Source organism: Ceratotherium simum, chromosome 22 (genome assembly GCF_057802395.1).
Source record: "Ceratotherium simum simum isolate JZ-2026a chromosome 22, ASM5780239v1, whole genome shotgun sequence".
Lineage (NCBI taxonomy): Eukaryota > Metazoa > Chordata > Mammalia > Perissodactyla > Rhinocerotidae > Ceratotherium > Ceratotherium simum.
The window spans coordinates 43,604,287-43,620,428 of record NC_141921.1 but is presented as its reverse complement, the minus strand read 5'-3'; the positions used below and the strand labels follow the sequence as shown (position 1 = coordinate 43,620,428).

The 16,142-nt window shown below is 58.9% G+C and overlaps 2 protein-coding genes across 4 annotated transcripts in view; one reads left to right on the top strand and one right to left on the bottom strand.

The window, feature by feature from the left end:
• The window catches only part of PIK3CD (phosphatidylinositol-4,5-bisphosphate 3-kinase catalytic subunit delta), a 52,085-nt gene extending 39,678 nt beyond the window's left edge, over window positions 1-12,407 (top strand). For all 3 annotated transcript variants that reach the window (XM_087446851.1, XM_087446852.1, XM_087446853.1), the window contains 21 exons: window positions 43-271; window positions 453-682; window positions 1,093-1,272; window positions 1,613-1,762; window positions 2,280-2,369; window positions 3,433-3,654; window positions 4,527-4,623; window positions 4,715-4,845; window positions 5,326-5,376; window positions 5,454-5,621; window positions 5,716-5,837; window positions 6,042-6,185; window positions 6,348-6,447; window positions 6,594-6,772; window positions 6,867-6,979; window positions 7,185-7,263; window positions 7,813-7,980; window positions 8,579-8,702; window positions 8,898-9,043; window positions 9,340-9,472; window positions 10,245-12,407. In XM_087446851.1, the coding sequence (XP_087302977.1) occupies window positions 43-271; window positions 453-682; window positions 1,093-1,272; window positions 1,613-1,762; window positions 2,280-2,369; window positions 3,433-3,654; window positions 4,527-4,623; window positions 4,715-4,845; window positions 5,326-5,376; window positions 5,454-5,621; window positions 5,716-5,837; window positions 6,042-6,185; window positions 6,348-6,447; window positions 6,594-6,772; window positions 6,867-6,979; window positions 7,185-7,263; window positions 7,813-7,980; window positions 8,579-8,702; window positions 8,898-9,043; window positions 9,340-9,472; window positions 10,245-10,382 (2,994 nt within the window). In that variant the 3' untranslated portion in view covers window positions 10,383-12,407. The remainder of the gene's footprint in view (window positions 1-42; window positions 272-452; window positions 683-1,092; window positions 1,273-1,612; window positions 1,763-2,279; window positions 2,370-3,432; window positions 3,655-4,526; window positions 4,624-4,714; window positions 4,846-5,325; window positions 5,377-5,453; window positions 5,622-5,715; window positions 5,838-6,041; window positions 6,186-6,347; window positions 6,448-6,593; window positions 6,773-6,866; window positions 6,980-7,184; window positions 7,264-7,812; window positions 7,981-8,578; window positions 8,703-8,897; window positions 9,044-9,339; window positions 9,473-10,244) is intronic.
• Window positions 12,408-13,122: 715 nt separating this feature from the next.
• CLSTN1 (calsyntenin 1) overlaps window positions 13,123-16,142 on the bottom strand; it is a 70,935-nt gene continuing 67,915 nt past the window's right edge. The window contains exons 15-18 of the mRNA XM_087446854.1: window positions 15,866-16,011; window positions 14,655-14,790; window positions 14,148-14,332; window positions 13,123-13,759 (exon numbers count right to left, since the gene is read on the bottom strand). Coding sequence (XP_087302980.1) covers window positions 13,562-13,759; window positions 14,148-14,332; window positions 14,655-14,790; window positions 15,866-16,011 — 665 coding nt within the window. The 3' untranslated portion in view covers window positions 13,123-13,561. The remainder of the gene's footprint in view (window positions 13,760-14,147; window positions 14,333-14,654; window positions 14,791-15,865; window positions 16,012-16,142) is intronic.

Here is a 16,142-nt window from a genome sequence, read left to right as displayed (position 1 = left end):
CCTGCCTTGGCCGAAGGGGCTGACTGGTGACTATCCCTCCAGGTGTTGTGGCACCGAGCCCAGTATGAGCCGCTCTTCCACATGCTCAGTGACCCCGAGGCCTACGTGTTCACCTGTGTCAACCAGACCGCAGAGCAGCAGGAGCTGGAGGACGAGCAGCGGCGGCTGTGTGACATCCAGCCCTTCCTCCCGGTCCTGCGCCTGGTGGCCCGCGAGGGCGACAGGGTGAAGAAGCTCATCAACTCACAGATCAGCCTCCTCATCGGCAAAGGTACCCCTGCTGGGGTACCTTTTGTCATCCAGGCCCCCCCCGCTCTCCACTGCCTCCCCCTGCTGTCTCCCACCCCTGCCCTCCACGCTGACCGGCTGACCGGCTCCTCCCTGCCTCTCAGGCCTCTGACCGGCTCCTCCCTGCCTCTCAGGCCTCTGACCGGCTCCTCCCTGCCTCTCAGGCCTCCACGAGTTTGACTCCTTGCGCGACCCAGAAGTGAATGACTTTCGCTCCAAGATGCGCCAGTTCTGTGAGGAGGCAGCCGCCTGCCGGCAGCAGCTGAGCTGGGAGGCCTGGCTACAATACAGCTTTCCCCTGCAGCTGGAGCCCTCAGCGGGGAGCTGGGGGGCCGGCACCCTACGGGTCCCCAACCGGGGCCTCCTGGTCAATGTCAAGTTCGAGGGCAGTGAGGTGAGCCCTTGGCTCCTGCCGGCCAGCTTGCTGCATCCGTGTGCATGGGGGATGCTTCATCTGTGGGACTCCTCAGTCATCCACCAACCCCCACATTCACCCTCCTCCCAGCAGCATCAGATGGTATTTGTGGGGTGTCCGTGCATGTGAGGGGCTCAGCTGAACGTCCCACCAGGCAAGTTTGACAAGGCAGAATGACTCAGTGGCCTTGGTCATTGGTCCATTCATTCATTCAGCAAATATTTCCTGGGCGTCAGCCAAGTGCCTTCATCAGACCTTGCCTTCATGGAGCTCACATTTGAGGGGCGGGGGGGGCCTAATACAGGCAAATAGGCAACCCCACTCCCTGCACCTCAGAACCCCATGGGCCCTCCACAAAGGTGAGGGCTGACCCTCCCCCCTCCCCCTAGGAGAGCTTCACCTTCCAGGTGTCCACCAAGGAGGTGCCCCTAGCACTGATGGCCTACGCCCTCCGGAAGAAGGCCACGGTGTTCCGGCAGCCCCTGGTGGAGCAGCCTGAGGACTACACGCTGCAGGTGAACGGGAAGCTCGAGTACCTGTATGGCAGCTACCCCCTCTGCCAGTTCCAGGTGAGGGGAGAGGCTGGGAGGGGCCCTGCGCTCCTGGGTTCCCTGCAGCTCTGGGCTGGGGCTTGGGCTGAGGAGAGCTGGTCATTGGCCCCTCTTGAGCCTGATGAATCAGGCATTGAGGGGTCATGGCGGGAGTCCTCCTTGCTGGGCTGGCCCTCCCCGTGAGCACAAGGAGGGCTCCATTTTCAGGAGGTGGGTCAGGGCCGGAAGAGCCAGCAGGAGAGGACCCCCAAAGGCCTGGGATAGCCAGTGGTCAGCATGGGGGAGTCCCTGGGTAGCCAGTTGTCCCAGGAATGGTTGGGGCCACCCTGTCTGCCTCTCACTCTGCCCCCCATCTCAGTATATCTGCAGCTGCCTGCACAGTGGGCTGACCCCTCATCTGACCATGGTGCACCACTCCTCCATCCTCGCCATGCGAGACGAACAGAGCAACCCTGCCCCCCAAGTCCAAAAACCACGCACCAAGCCGCCCCCCATTCCCATGAAGAAGGTGAGCCGGCACCCTCCGCTTACCCTCCCCTCCATCCCTTCCTCCCACCTGTTGTCCAGCCTAGAGCCTATTGAGCAGCCCCCCAGCTGGGTGAGGGTCCAGGAGCCCCTGGTCTCATGCCCCTTGGTTGGTCTGTGTTGAGAGCTGGGGCTTTGAGCTTGGGCGGCCAACACGACTGACATCCTGGGGTGGGGGGTCCTGCCCGAACTTCCCGGGGGCCGCCTCCAGGCCTGGCTCTCGGCTGTCTTCTCCTCACGCTCTTCCTGCTCCTGCACTGTGGGCAGATCTCCGTGCCCTGCAGAGCTCAGGGGCATTGGGGCCGCCGGGGGCACCTGCACGGCAGGTCTAAGGATGGTGTCGTGGGCAGGTCCCTGAGCCTTGCCACAAATCTGCAGCATTGCTCCCCTCCCCCCCACAAGTGGCCATGGGCCTTGTCAGCAGCCAGGCTGCAACCTCCCCGCCCCAAGCCTCGGTTCCTCTGCTTTACCGCCCTGCTTCTCCCCTCCGCCCTCCTCAGCCCTCCTCTGTGTCCCTGTGGTCCCTGGAGCAGCCCTTCTACATCCAGCTGATCCAGGGCAGCAAAGTGAATGCCGACGAGCGGATGAAGGTAGGGGGCTTCTGGGACGGAGCGGGGGGAGGTATGTTTTTTGCACAAGCAAGGTGGCTGTGTCCTGGACGGGCGGCAGAGGAAGAACGGGGGTCACACGAAAGCCACCTGACCACATTACCCAGCATCCCTGCCTGGGGTGGTTGTGAGCCGCTTCAAAACAGGAAGGGGGGAGGGGAGCAGGCTGGCTGGCCAGAGAGGCTGATTCGTGGAAACAGGGCCCAGCGAGTTCTGGGTATTTGACTTTGGTGGAGGTTGTGGGGCTAGGCCCAGCCCAGGGATGTGGGAACCACAAAGTCTGGGAGGTGACAGGCGCGGAAGAGGAGGCGCTCCAGCAGGGCCAGGGACCTTGGGGCTCCCAGGGTGCCTGTGGGAGGTGTGTGCAGCAGGTGGCTCACCCCAGGGGGCCAAGCCCACTTCTGGGCTGTTCACACACCCCATCTCCGTCCTTAGGACAGCTGGCAAAGTGCAGGTTTTATTGTCCCATTTGCAGGACGTGCAACCTGGGTCCGCAGAGGCTGGGTCTCTTTGGGGAGCACTTTTTGTTGGGGTAATTTCAGAAGCAGAGCAGGCCTCCCCTGGCAGAATCATGGAGGATTGGAGCTGGGGGCTGGCGATTGGCCGGGGCAGCTTTCTGGCTGGGCGATGCGGGCCGTCACGGTGGAGCTGGTGGAGGCAGGGCAGGGGTGTGCAGGGGCAGTAAATCCTGCCCTGCCCACAGCGGGCTCATCCAATTCTGAGCAGTGGAGGGAACCCTTGGGTGTTTGAGTTAGAAGGTCCCCTGGAGTTCCCAAGCCCCGAGGGGGAAACTGAGGCCCAGAGCAGGGAAGCAACATGCCCTGGGGTCCCCCAGGGTCCTTGGGGAGCTGAGAGTGGCTGCCCATGCACAGCCATCCCTCTTTTGCACTGCCTTCTTCCACGTGGGAAGTGGGATTTAGACCCATGTGAAGTGAGGACCTTTCAGGAGGAGGAGATTTGAGCCTTAGGTGGGTGGGAGACCCTGGGAGGAGAGAGGGAGGCTGAGCCTCTGCCACCTGTCACCCCGCACCCACACCTTCCCCAGCTGGTGGTACAGGCTGGGCTTTTCCATGGCAACGAGACACTGTGCAAGACGGTGTCCAGCTCGGAGGTGAGCGTGTGCTCGGAGCCTGTGTGGAAGCAGCGGCTGGAGTTTGACATCAACGTCTGCGACCTGCCACGCATGGCCCGTCTCTGCTTTGCACTTTACGCCGTGATTGAGAAGGCCAAGAAGGCTCGCTCCACCAAGAAGAAGTCAAAGAAGGCGGTGTGTGGGGCGGCCGGGAGGCTGGGGCCGGGCCTCAGAGAGCCAGGGCACTCCAGTCCTGCAGCCCGGGGGCCACCCCCATCTCGCTCCCAGCAGGCACACAGCCTGAGGATGGGGTCCTGGGAGGGCCTGCAGCCCCTGGCCTCCCCACCCATCCCATACTGGCCACTGCCCCTGCCCTGTGACGCCTCTGGCTTCCTGGGCTCATGAGCAGGGTGACTCAGAATATCTGGACCTGGGCCTTTGGTCCTTGCAGGAACATGGAGGCAGCTCCCTGGGGTGGAAGGACAAATGTACTGTCCTCACAGGGGCACAGTCCTCATGGCTCCTGAATCAGCAGCTGGCCGGGGAGGAGTGGTGTTTGGGTACTGAGTCACCAGGCCCAGGATGTGACTGGCCACTGAGCCACGCTGACTCGCCTATAGCTGAGCCGGGCCAGCTTTCCAGGACTGATGTGGTTTGCTTGGGGGTTTCTCAAGAAGCCGGGAATGGGAGGCTGGCCCCGTGGCTTAGTGGTTAAGTGCGCGCGCTCCGCTGCTGGCGGCCCAGGTTCGGATCCCGGGCGCGCACTGCTGCACCGCTTCTCCGGCCATGCTGGGGCCACGTCCCACATACAGCAGCTGGAAGAATGTGCAGCTGTGACATACAACTATCTGCTGGGGCTTTGGGGGGAAAAAAATAAATAAAATTATAAAAAAAAAGAAGCTGGGAATGGGGATGTAGCCTAGAGTAGTAGGGAGCCAAGAGGTGGCTTCCTCACAGGGAGTCTGGGTGAGGGCAGGGAAGCATGGCCTGGAGGCTGGGCCCATCCTGCAGATGAGCAAATGAAGGCTCTTTGGCAGCTGGCCCTGACCTGCCCGTGTTCTTCCCAGGACTGCCCCATCGCCTGGGCCAACCTCATGCTGTTTGACTACAAGGACCAGCTCAAGACTGGGGAATGCTGCCTCTACATGTGGCCCTCCGTCCCAGGTCGGCCCAGGCCAGGGGAGAGAGGCGCGGGGCAGAGGGGTCCCAGACATGGTGGCATTCCCCGTGCAACTCCATCTGTCCCTGTGTCCAGACGAGAAAGGGGAGCTGCTGAACCCCACAGGAACCGTGCGCAGTAATCCCAACACTGAGAGCGCCGCCACCCTGGTCATCTGCCTCCCCGAGGTGGCCCCCCACCCTGTGTACTACCCTGCCCTGGACAAGGTCAGTGAGGGGCCTCCTTGCCACCTGGGGTCCAGGCCCACCCTGCCCGGAGGCTGTGGGGCTAAAGATGAACTTTCCTGACTCTGTCTCTGGGCTCCCCAGAGCATGGTCCTCACACCCCGTGAGTTGCCCAGGGCTGAGGGCTGGGTTGCCACACACATTTGGGAGCGTCCTTAACTCTCTGGAATCCTCATGTGCCCTAGAGCAGTGGTTCTCAACCAGGGACCACTTTATCCCCAGGGGACTTTGGGCAATGTACAAAGACATATTTGGTTGTCACAAATAGTGGGAGAGATGCTCCTGGCATCTTGTGGGTGGGGTGCTGCTAAATGCCCTACAGTGCACAGGACAGTCCCCACCCTGAGAGTCATTGGCCCTCAAGCTCAGTAGTGCTGAGGTGTTGACACCCACCCTGGGGCCCTGCCAGGGCTGGCCCAGGCCCTGGGGGCGCCGTTGAGAGCAGGGCCTCTCTCTTTACAGATCCTGGAGCTGGGGCGGCCCGGGGAGCATGGGCGCTTCACCGAGGAGGAGGTGAGCTGGGGGCCGGGGCCGTGGGCGGTGCGGCGAGGAGCCGGGCCGCAGCCCTCACCCTGTCCTGTGCCCCTCAGCAGCTGCAGCTGCGGGAGATCCTGGAGCGGCGGGGGTCCGGGGAGCTGTACGAGCACGAGAAGGACCTGGTGTGGAAGATGCGGCACGAGGTCCAGGAGCACTTCCCCGAGGCGCTGGCCCGGCTGCTGCTGGTCACCAAGTGGAACAAGCATGAGGACGTGGCCCAGGTGGGCGGCAGGGCAGGGGCCCCGGGGGAGGGGCAGAGCCTGGAGTCAGATGCAGCCTGCGCCCGCCCACGCCCTGACCACCCGCACTCCTCAGATGCTCTACCTGCTGTGCTCCTGGCCCGAGCTGCCCGTGCTCAGCGCCCTGGAGCTGCTGGACTTCAGCTTCCCTGACCGCCACGTGGGCTCCTTCGCCATCAAGTCCCTGCGGAAACTGACGTGAGTCCCACGGGCTCCCTGCTCCTTGGAAGGGCGGCTTTGCCCCGACTGTCTGGAAGCGGGCACCAAGTGGGGACTGAACCTTCCCTGGGGACCTGCTCAGGTGGGGCCGGCCTCTGGCTCCTGCCCTGCCCTCTCACCAGCTGCAGACCCCCGTCCCTGGCCGTGAAGCTCCGGGCCCCAGCCGGCCTCCCTTCCCTGCAGGGACGATGAGCTTTTCCAGTACCTGCTGCAGCTGGTGCAGGTGCTCAAGTACGAGTCCTACCTCGACTGCGAGCTGACCAAATTCCTGCTGGACCGGGCCCTGGCCAACCGCAAGATCGGCCACTTCCTCTTCTGGCACCTCCGGTAGCTGGACTTCCCGGGCCCCTGCGTCTCCCTGGAAGGCCATGGGGAGGAGGGGCCTCCTCTGCTGGCCTCACATTTCCCGCCGGCCTGGGTGTCCTGGCCGGGCTGGGAGGCGCCGTGTGGCCCTGCCAGGTGACGCTCAGCCCCTCTTCCCCCCTCCAGGTCTGAGATGCACGTGCCGTCGGTGGCCCTGCGCTTCGGCCTCATCATGGAGGCCTACTGCCGGGGCAGCACCCACCACATGAAGGTGCTGATGAAGCAGGTGAGGCCCCGCCCACACCCCTGCCCAGGGCGGGCTCCGCTTGCCGGCAGGGTTGGCCGGGCCCTTTAGAATCACCTGGGCTGAGCTGAGGCTCAGAGCCTGTCCCTCCAAGCCTGCCCACGCTGCCCTCCCGTTCTCCCGGCCAGGGGGAAGCACTGAGCAAGCTGAAGGCCCTGAACGACTTTGTCAAAGTGAGCTCCCAGAAGGCCACCAAGCCCCACACCAAGGAGCTGATGCACCTGTGCATGCGCCAGGAGACCTACCTGGAGGCGCTCTCTCACCTGCAGTCCCCGCTCGACCCCAGCACCCTGCTGGCTGAAGTCTGGTGAGCCCTGAGCCCCCGCGAGGGCCTCCTCTCGCCACCCCTCTCCCCGAAGGCCCCGTGCAGGGGTCCTGCTGACCGCTCTCTGGCCCGGCAGTGTGGAGCAGTGCACCTTCATGGACTCCAAGATGAAGCCCCTGTGGGTCATGTACAGCAACGAGGAGGCGGGCAGCCATGGCAGTGTGGGCATCATCTTTAAGAACGGGGATGGTGAGCAGGCGGGCCCCCGGTGGGGAGGCATCTGCTGAGGCCTTGGCCTTCCCACATCGTGCCCGTACTGCCCTCGGGGGACCCTGGGGGCCGACTCCTGGAGGGCAAGCCAAGGAGAAGTCCCGGGACTTTGGGGCCTGGGCATGGCTGGGAGTGGAGAATCCACTAGAAACTCAGGCTTTTGCTTCCGGGGGCCGCTGCACAGACCTCCGCCAGGACATGCTGACTCTGCAGATGATCCAGCTCATGGACGTTCTGTGGAAGCAGGAGGGGTTGGACCTGAGGTGAGGGTCCCTCCTGTCATCCATTTGTGCCTGCCTCAGGTCTAGGACTCTGTCCCTTTGGAGGGGTCCCCTCCACGCCAACATTACCACCTCAGGAAAAACGGCTCCTCCAAGAAGAGCAGGGACCAGTTTAGGGCCGAGGGAGGCAACAGAGCCACAGGAGGGTGGAGCAGGCCAGGCCTGGCGCTAGCGTCTGTCTTACTCCATTTTTCCTTTGCCCCAAGTATCCTTGGCTTCCTGCCCCATCTTGGGAAGTAGTGACATCTTTTTCGAAGCCATGTGGATTTTTCTCTCTGAGCAAATGTGAGCTCAGCTGAAGTGCTGACTTTTCCTCTATATCTGGGGTGCTCATTCTGACCTCTCCAAGGAGCCTTCCCCCAGGGCCCCAGGGGTCAAAGGCTCCTCCTCAGCACCTTTCTCCTCCTTTTCAGCAACTTGAGTAGCATCTCCTGTGACTATTTTTGGTGTCTTGAGCTCCTCAGGGGTCAGGCAGCCCCAGGGACAGCCCTTGACCGTGGCATTTCTCTGCCCCTTCCCCCACCTGGCTAGGATGACCCCCTATGGCTGCCTCTCCACTGGGGACCGCACAGGCCTCATTGAGGTGGTGCTTCACTCGGACACCATTGCCAACATCCAGCTGAACAAGAGCAACATGGCAGCCACGGCCGCCTTCAACAAGGATGCCCTGCTCAACTGGCTCAAGTCCAAGAACCCTGGGTAGGTTTAGGGCTCCAGGGACAGAGGCCTTCTTTCCAAGAGGTGTGGTTTGGGAGTCAAAAGTGAGAGGAAGGGCCTGGGACAGTCTCCATGGCTTCTTGGCCCAGCTGAGGACCAGCCGTGTCTGTGTCAGGGGGGTTGGGTCTCCATTCCCCAATGTATCAGTCATCTGTTGCCGGGAACAACCACCCTGAACTCAGGAACATAAAACAACCTCCGTTTGTTATTGACTCACAAGTCTGCAGCTCGAGCTGGCTCAGCTCAGTGGTTCTGCTGTCATCACTCGTGTGACGGCTGTCATCTGGTGGCTTGACTGGGTGTGGAGGGTTGCATGTCTGGGGCCTCAGCGCTGGCTGTCAGCCGTGTGGCCTCTCATTCTAGCCTCAGCTGCCTTCTGTGGCAGTAGGGAAGGTTCAGGAGCTGTAAAGTGTCTTAAGGCCTAGGCTCTGGGATGAGCCCAGCATCGCTTCCTCCATGTTCCGTTGGTCCAGGCAGGTCACAAGGCCACATTCAAGGGGATGGAACCCCACCTCTTGGTAGAAGAAGCTGCAAAATAGTGTGGCCATGGTTTCCAATCTCCCCTCCTCCCCTCACCCAGGGAGGCCCTGGATCGAGCCATTGAGGAGTTCACACTCTCCTGCGCTGGCTACTGTGTGGCCACGTACGTGCTGGGCATCGGCGATCGGCACAGCGACAACATCATGATCCGCGAGAACGGACAGGTAGGAGCAGCGTGGGGGCTGCCATGCGGGCAGCACCTATCTTCTGGCCCTGCCCGGGCCTGTCTGCTCTGCACATGGCTCCCAGGCAGAGCCCCCTCCAAGCCCTTCCGGGTCCCTCTGTCTCCGCAGCGTCCTATGGACCAAGGCACACTCCTTTCTGACTCCTTTTCAGTCTCTGCCCTTCCCTCCCCTTAGCTGTTCCACATTGATTTTGGCCACTTTCTGGGGAATTTCAAGACCAAGTTTGGAATCAACCGTGAGCGCGTCCCATTCATCCTCACCTATGACTTTGTCCACGTGATCCAGCAGGGGAAGACTAATAATAGTGAGAAATTCGAAAGGTGAGGGCGCCTCAGACCCCCTAGCTGCCCTTCGGTGCCTGGGCCCCAGGCAAAGTGCAGGGACAGGGACCAGCTCTCAGCCCACCCCTGGAAGGGGGCAGTGTGGGGAAAAGGCTCCTGGGTCCTGCAGGAGGAGGCCGGCTGGGACTTGGGGGGGCAGGCAATTAGAGAAAGTAGGGGCTTTGTGTGTACGGCTGTTTCCAGGGCAAGGGCAGGCTGGCCTGCGGGCCCCTGGCTTGGGGTGACAGGGTGAGGGAGTGGCTGAGGACCCAGAGCCCCACCCCGGCCCCCCACAGGTTTCGGAGCTACTGTGAGAGGGCCTACACCATCCTGCGGCGCCACGGGCTGCTGTTCCTCCACCTCTTCGCCCTGATGCGGGCGGCCGGCCTGCCTGAGCTCAGCTGCTCTAAAGACATCCAGTATCTCAAGGTAAACTCCAGGGCTGGGCTGCCGGGCAGCGCAGGGAGCCTGGCCTCCCAAGGCCTGCCTCCGAGCAGTACGCCCTAGGGGGCCTGAGTGTGTGGACCCCACAGGGCACTCCCGACTCCCGTCCTCATGCCCGCCGGGACCCAGCAATGGGGTCGTGTGGGGACCGAGCAGTGGGGTCATGTGGGAAGTGGCCAGAGTTGGCCCCAGTTCTGCTGCGGGTGGGCTGGGACCTCCCTTGTCCACCGGCCTGTCCTCTATAGGCTGCACATGTTTCTACTTGTACAACAAGCAGGCTGGATTAGATATGGTGCCCTCTACGCTTTAAAAAATGCTTTTCCTTCCTGTGTCTTCAGTGTGTATGACTCTGGGGCAGGGAGAGGGTGTGGTCGGGCCACAAGCCCCAGCCAGGTATTCTTTTGGGTGCCCAGTTCCTGCAGAATGAGGCTGCTCCCTCCCTCCCTTCTCCTGGAGTGAGTTAGTTTCCGGTGGAGAAGGCAAGGCCACCCGTCCACCTGTGGGGCTTTGGGGCCCAGACCTCCTGGCACGAGTTGGCATCTTAGTTGTGGGTGGTCAGGGGGCCTGTCTTGGCTTGGGATCAGAATAAAGAGCTTTTCCCAAGGGAGATGTTGCGTGGCTCCCTCCACGCAGTTCTTTTAGGAGGGAATTTAAAATGCCCAGAGAGGGCGGAACTACACGGAGGCAGGAGGGGCTGCCTTACTGAGCAGGGACCAGGCCCGCTGTGTTGATGCTCACTCTAATGATTTTGTCTCAGGACTCTCTGGCCTTGGGAAAAACGGAGGAGGAGGCTCTGAAGCACTTCCGAGTGAAGTTTAACGAAGCCCTCCGGGAGAGCTGGAAGACCAAAGTGAACTGGCTGGCCCACAATGTGTCCAAAGATAACAGGCAATAGCAGCCCCTCCCTCCCTGCGGCACACCAGCCCCTCAAGCCCTGGGCCTGGAGACGAGCAACCCATCCGTCTTGGGAACCAGGCACCCTCAGCTGTCCTTCGGGGCCTAAAAGCCTGAACTGCACCCCATGGGAAAGAACCTACACAGCTGCCTTTTGTTTACACTTGTTATTTATTTATGACTTGAAATGTTTCAGGAACTTAACAGCCATAAACAGAAATGCATCCTTTGTGCAGGGGGCGGTGCTGTCCTCCAGCGTCCCCAATCAGAGCCCTGGGCTTTGATGAGAAGACACTGTGAGGTGGGCACCTCAAGGCTGCATCTTGCTGAGGATTGTAACCCCAAGTCTTCCAGCTGGCAAATCTGGACCCAGCAAAGAATCTTTTCCCCACTGGGGAGCCTGCCTTCTTCCCAGGCTGTGCGGGTCTGGTCGCCTGGCAGCTACCTGGTGCCTGCCGTGCAGACAGGGCACCCAAACCTCCTCCGTTCACCCCTCCTTCGTGCTCTCCATTGACTGAGCTCCAGGCAGCTCCCAGAGGAAGCCTGGGTACTCTCTAGATTCAGGGATGCTTGCTTCCCACTTTTAGTGACTCTTGGGTACAGAATTCTCTCATCTCTCTGCTGTAAAGCGATTTTGTTTGCGGGTAAGAAAAAAAGTAACCAAACTACGTACTGAACCTCTGTGGCTCGGGAGAACGGCCCGGGCCCCCGTGAAGTAGGATATATGCTGGTCGGTCCTCAAGACACATTACAAACATTTGAGCTTGATTTAGCTCATCCTGGTCATGGATCAAAGTGAAGGCAGGTCAGAGTACTTCGTGCAATTATCTGTAACCTGCCTCTCAAAGCAGGTTTTAAGTAAGGAGGACCTGATCTCCTCTTCCAGAAGTCTCTGAGAACCTGTGAATAATCAGGTACCAGAGTGTGAGAGTTAGGGGTATGGTAGAATCTTTTTCTCTGATGGTACTTAGCTTGAAACGGTTCAGACTTAACTTTAGGTGGATCTGAGGAGCTCTAGAAATGCAGGTTCCTGGGCCTCTCCCAGCCTTCTGAAGCCAACTCTGGAAATGGGGCTAGGAGTCTGGGCTTGCAGGAGCCCAGAGGTGATCCTGATGGATTAGCAGCCAACCTGGACCTGCCGGGCTACATGGCTGATCCCTCAGAGGCCCTACAAGGCTCAGCAGAGCCGGAAGTAGCTGCCCTCTCAACAGCCAGGTGCCAACTGTTTTTTGGTTAGAGGCAGCCGAGCAGGCGCAGTCTATAAGCAATCAGTGCCACCCACAGAGCACCACTGACCACACTCTTTTTCCCAACTAAGTGCTGAATTCATGAGCCCCACCTGGCCTGTGTGGAAATAGGAAAAGCCAAGTGTATGTCTATATTGTATGTTATTTATTTAAACAAGTCTGTGTGCTTCCTGATGTGGGCAGCACACTTGGCACATACACAGATTTCGGGTCTAGGTGCACGGCCTGTGTGCCTGGCCAGAATATTTTCTTTTTTCTAAAATCATGTAATGTTTCTGTATGGGGAAGGCGAGTTCAACATAACCTGATGTAGGTTGAGACCAGCACTCTGTGAAACCTTGAAATGAGAGGTAAAAGCCGATTAAAAGAAAGAAAAGCCTTTTTATGTTATGTTCTTAGCTCAAAAAGAAAGAGAATGCAAGATTAAAACAAAGACCAGACAGAAAACAGCACTCTCCTGGTGGAGTTAGAACGGGAACTTTATTGTAGTGTTGACACTTTCTGACCTATCATCAATATACACACCCGAAAGTGAGGCCACAGCAGCTCCAGACAGCGCTAGGTCTCGGCTCTGCGTCAGCATCTATCCATCATCTAACAGAGCAGCTACAGTGACGGTACATGGAAGGATGGCCACACACGACACAGGACAGCCGGCAGTGTCCTCAAAACTAGCAGTTATGATCACAGAACAGTATTCAAAATTATTTCCCCCCATTTTAGAAATCTAAAATTTTACATGTACATTAAAAACAAAGTGCTCTAGAGGTGTCAGCTCATGACTGTTGCTCTCGCCTTGTCCTTCACCACCGCACAGAGTAGCAGGGCTGCCTGCTCCTGGGGAGTGGTTTTCACCAGGGGCTCTGGGGAGGAGAGAGGAGCACACGGGCTGTTCAGGGGAAAATCTAGCACTTTGCCTTCAGGCCACTCGGTGTCCTTCCAGGGAATCTGTTCCTCAGATGTTCAGAGTACAGATCACTCAGGCCTATTGCATCCCCAAACCAAGGGGTCAGGCGGCTTGCACCATCTCTATAATGGATACGTACTCCCAGCAGCAAGGAAACATATGTCTGTTAAGTAGGAACCCCAAGGCTGTTCGCGATGAGTCCAGGTTCCCGCAAGAAGTGCTGCCGGCCATCGGAGGAGAGTGCAAAAGAAGCCGGGACCCCAGCCCTCTGCCAAATTAGAAATGGGCAGAATCCCAAAGAAAACACCTGGCCATTTCCAGCCTCCAAAGAGGGGTCCCTGATCCGGTCGTGTTGCCCCCCCTCCAACCCCCGCTGAGCAGCGCACCAAAGTCCGTGCCCCCTGACAGCCCTGGCTACACACCGAGACCTGAGACCTGAGGCTGGAGTGTACCGGTTGCCTGCGTGGGGCAGGCCCCTTTCTCCTTGTCTCAGGTGGAGGGGCAGCAGGAGCCCGTGGGGTCTCTCCTGTGCTCAGTGTTCGCACCTCACTTTGCATTCCAGTCCTGGATTACACTAGCACAGAGGACACAAGGAATCCCGATTTATTTACAAAATATTAAAAAGTCAGTTCATCATCTACATATTAATCCCCACTCTGCCACTTTATACATGCACTAGTTTGGAAAAAATAAAAACTTTAAAAAAAAAAAGAAAAAAAGGATTACTCTAGGTAGGAGTGAGCAATTTTAACCCTTTGTCAACGAGTCCAGTCATTGCAGCTTTTCTGGAGGTGCGAGGGGGCCACGCAGAGCGAGATGACATAACTTAAGAGAGATCCGGGCGGGGGGCGAGGGGGAGCCTACAGTCCTACACACCAAGCACGGGCAGAAGATCGGTGATGGGGAGGGTCTGCAGACCTACTGGCCAGAATGACTTTGTACATCGTGGACCCTTGGGACTGGTACGACAGATGACAGCAGAGTCTTCTGAAGCAGAAAAAGCGGTGACGGAGGGAGGGCGGCGGCTCAGTAGCTGAGGGTGGAGTCATCCCACTCCAGCTGCTGCTGCCTGTTCACGTTCTGCTGGTCCCCGTGCTCCCCGCCCTCCTCCTCCTCGCTGCTCTCCGACTCGGCGCTGGTGATGTCATCCTCCTCCTCCCCATCCTCGCTCTCTTCCTCCTCCTCCTCCTCTTCCTCCTCACTGCTGTGCTGGTCCTCATATGTCTGACAAAGAGACGGCCGCCTGAGTCCAGCCCCCGGCCCTGCTCACAACCCAACCAGAGCTGCAGAGGAAGGGACTCCCCATGTCACACGCCACAGCGAGGGAAGGGCTGGACCACGCTGGAAGTCGCCTCATCAAAGACAAAAGGGTCACACGCACAGGGTCTGTGCCCTGGGAAGAGCACATGTCTACACTTACTGGGTGGCATGACCATGAATAGGGCCTCTCAGCCTCAGTTTACCTACCTGACCTCAGGGGACACCTGCACCTCACAGAGTCGTCGTGCGGATCACACAACATAAAGCACACAAGTTGCTTCTCTGTGGTGGGCCCAGCTTTGGCCCTGGCCTGCAGGGGTTCTCAGCTGGGGGGTCACCCGTCCACGCCTACCTCCATGGGGTTTACGGTGATGGTCAAGGCTGAGTCATCCCAATCCATCTCATTCTCCTTCCCGGTGTCCTGGTCCCGCATGGTTCGCTGATGTGCAGCCCGGATCCGGAACACTCCCAGGATAATCATGAAAACCAAGAAGCTGACACACACCACAATCACCACGGTTGCGGTGCTGGGGACAGCTGCAATGAGATTGGGAGACATCATTAACCCAGAAGGTCATTGTGCCCTCGACTTCCTCCACGACATACACTGAATGTGTCACCTGATGCCAGAGAACAGGGAGAAACATTAGAAAAGCCTCAGCACAAGTTTCAAGTCCGGGTCTATCTTGTGTGCCCTGTTGCCATGGCTGTGCAAGTCTGCCCTGTTTGTGCGTTAGTTTCCGCGTGTCTGCCGTGGGAGAACAGGCAGGCTGGCCAGGGGCTGGGCTCCTGGCAGGAGGGGGAAGGGCGTCTACCCAGACCCTGCTCGGGGGTCTCAGGCTTTTCCCCAGAGCCCTACCTGCGAATGGGTGGGGGTTGGCCAGGTTATGACCCGAGAGGTCAACGAAGGAGCGATGCTCAGGGTGAAGGAACTGCGGCTGGGCAGCCATATGGTTGGCATATTCCACGGGGTTGGCCGTGTGGATTACGTTCACCTGCAGCAGAGAGACAGAAAGGCAGCCTGAATGTGCCCGAGAAATGGAAATGCAGCTCAGATGCTAACCCAGCCAGCGCCACCCGAAGTGGGCTCTGGACCCGGGCTGGTGAGCGGATGAGAAAAGGACAAAAGAGAATCAAGGGTGAGAACTCAAACCGTTGTAACAACTGACACTGTCACACATCCAAGAAATAGAGCGCTATTCTAGAACTCATTTTTATTGTATTTTATAGAAGAATCTGTCCACAACAGACTGGAAAAAAACCAAACACCCCCACTGGTCTCAAACACCAGTTGTTTGAGAAGCATGGCACAGACCATCTCCCTTTTTCCCAAAAACCACAGTCCCATGAAAGAGCACAAATCATAACCGTTTAATTCCTTTCAAATCCATCCCTTTGGCTCAAAGAAAACACTCATCGATTCCTTGGCACTATGGGTTCAGCGTCATGCAGCTGGGAACTCACAGTGTAAATGTTCAACTGCTGAGAATAACTCTGGGTCCATTTCTCCAGACCACAGAAGCCCTGGGTGATACGGGAGCTGCCGCCTAGGTCTGCTGAAGACCTCAGAGCAGGACGAGTGCCCTCTGACCACTGTGAGGCCCCTGCTCAGCACCCCTCACCCTAGGCCAAGGATTTATTCACAGCCGGGCCAGCCATCTACAACTACAAAGAACTTGCGTTCCCTTGAGCCGCTCTTCCTAAAGCAGTGTCAAGTCTGTAGAAACAGCCTCGTCCCCAACCCCAAGGCCTTAACCGCCACTTGCTCTTGATCACCTCCCTCCAAACGTCCCTCAGGCTCCGACTTGTAACTCTTGGGCTGAGGCAGCTTGTGAAAGGGGAGCACCATCTGTACCCCAGCCCGCCCATGTGTATGTAACCTGTCACCCCAAACCTGTGCAGTTCTGACCTGCAGCAGATCCCAGGCTGGAAAAGGCTACCACTCGTGGGACAGACCCAAATAGTTGCCACCACGAATGCTCTCAGCATCTGCGTTTGCAAATATTAGGGTTATGAGCAGGGCACTCAATTGCTGCGCTGCTGGCCCTTCTCAGGGAGCCCGGCACTCACCTCCACCTGGAATTCATTGCTGATGTAGCGGCCATTCAGCTCAGAGCAGACGAGCTTGAACTTGCGGTCAAGCAAGGACCTGGTGTGCCAGTTCCGATAACGCAGGAGGTGCAGAACCTCCTCATAGCTGGCCATGGTGTCCACGCCTGCGGGGGCGAAGGTGAGAAGATTGCCAGGTAGCTGAAGTTAGGAGCATGCGCAGAGCCGGGGCCATGGGTAAAGGCAGGCTGGAGTCAGGCACCTGGATCAGCTGAGCCAACTGGTCACCCGTTTTGGC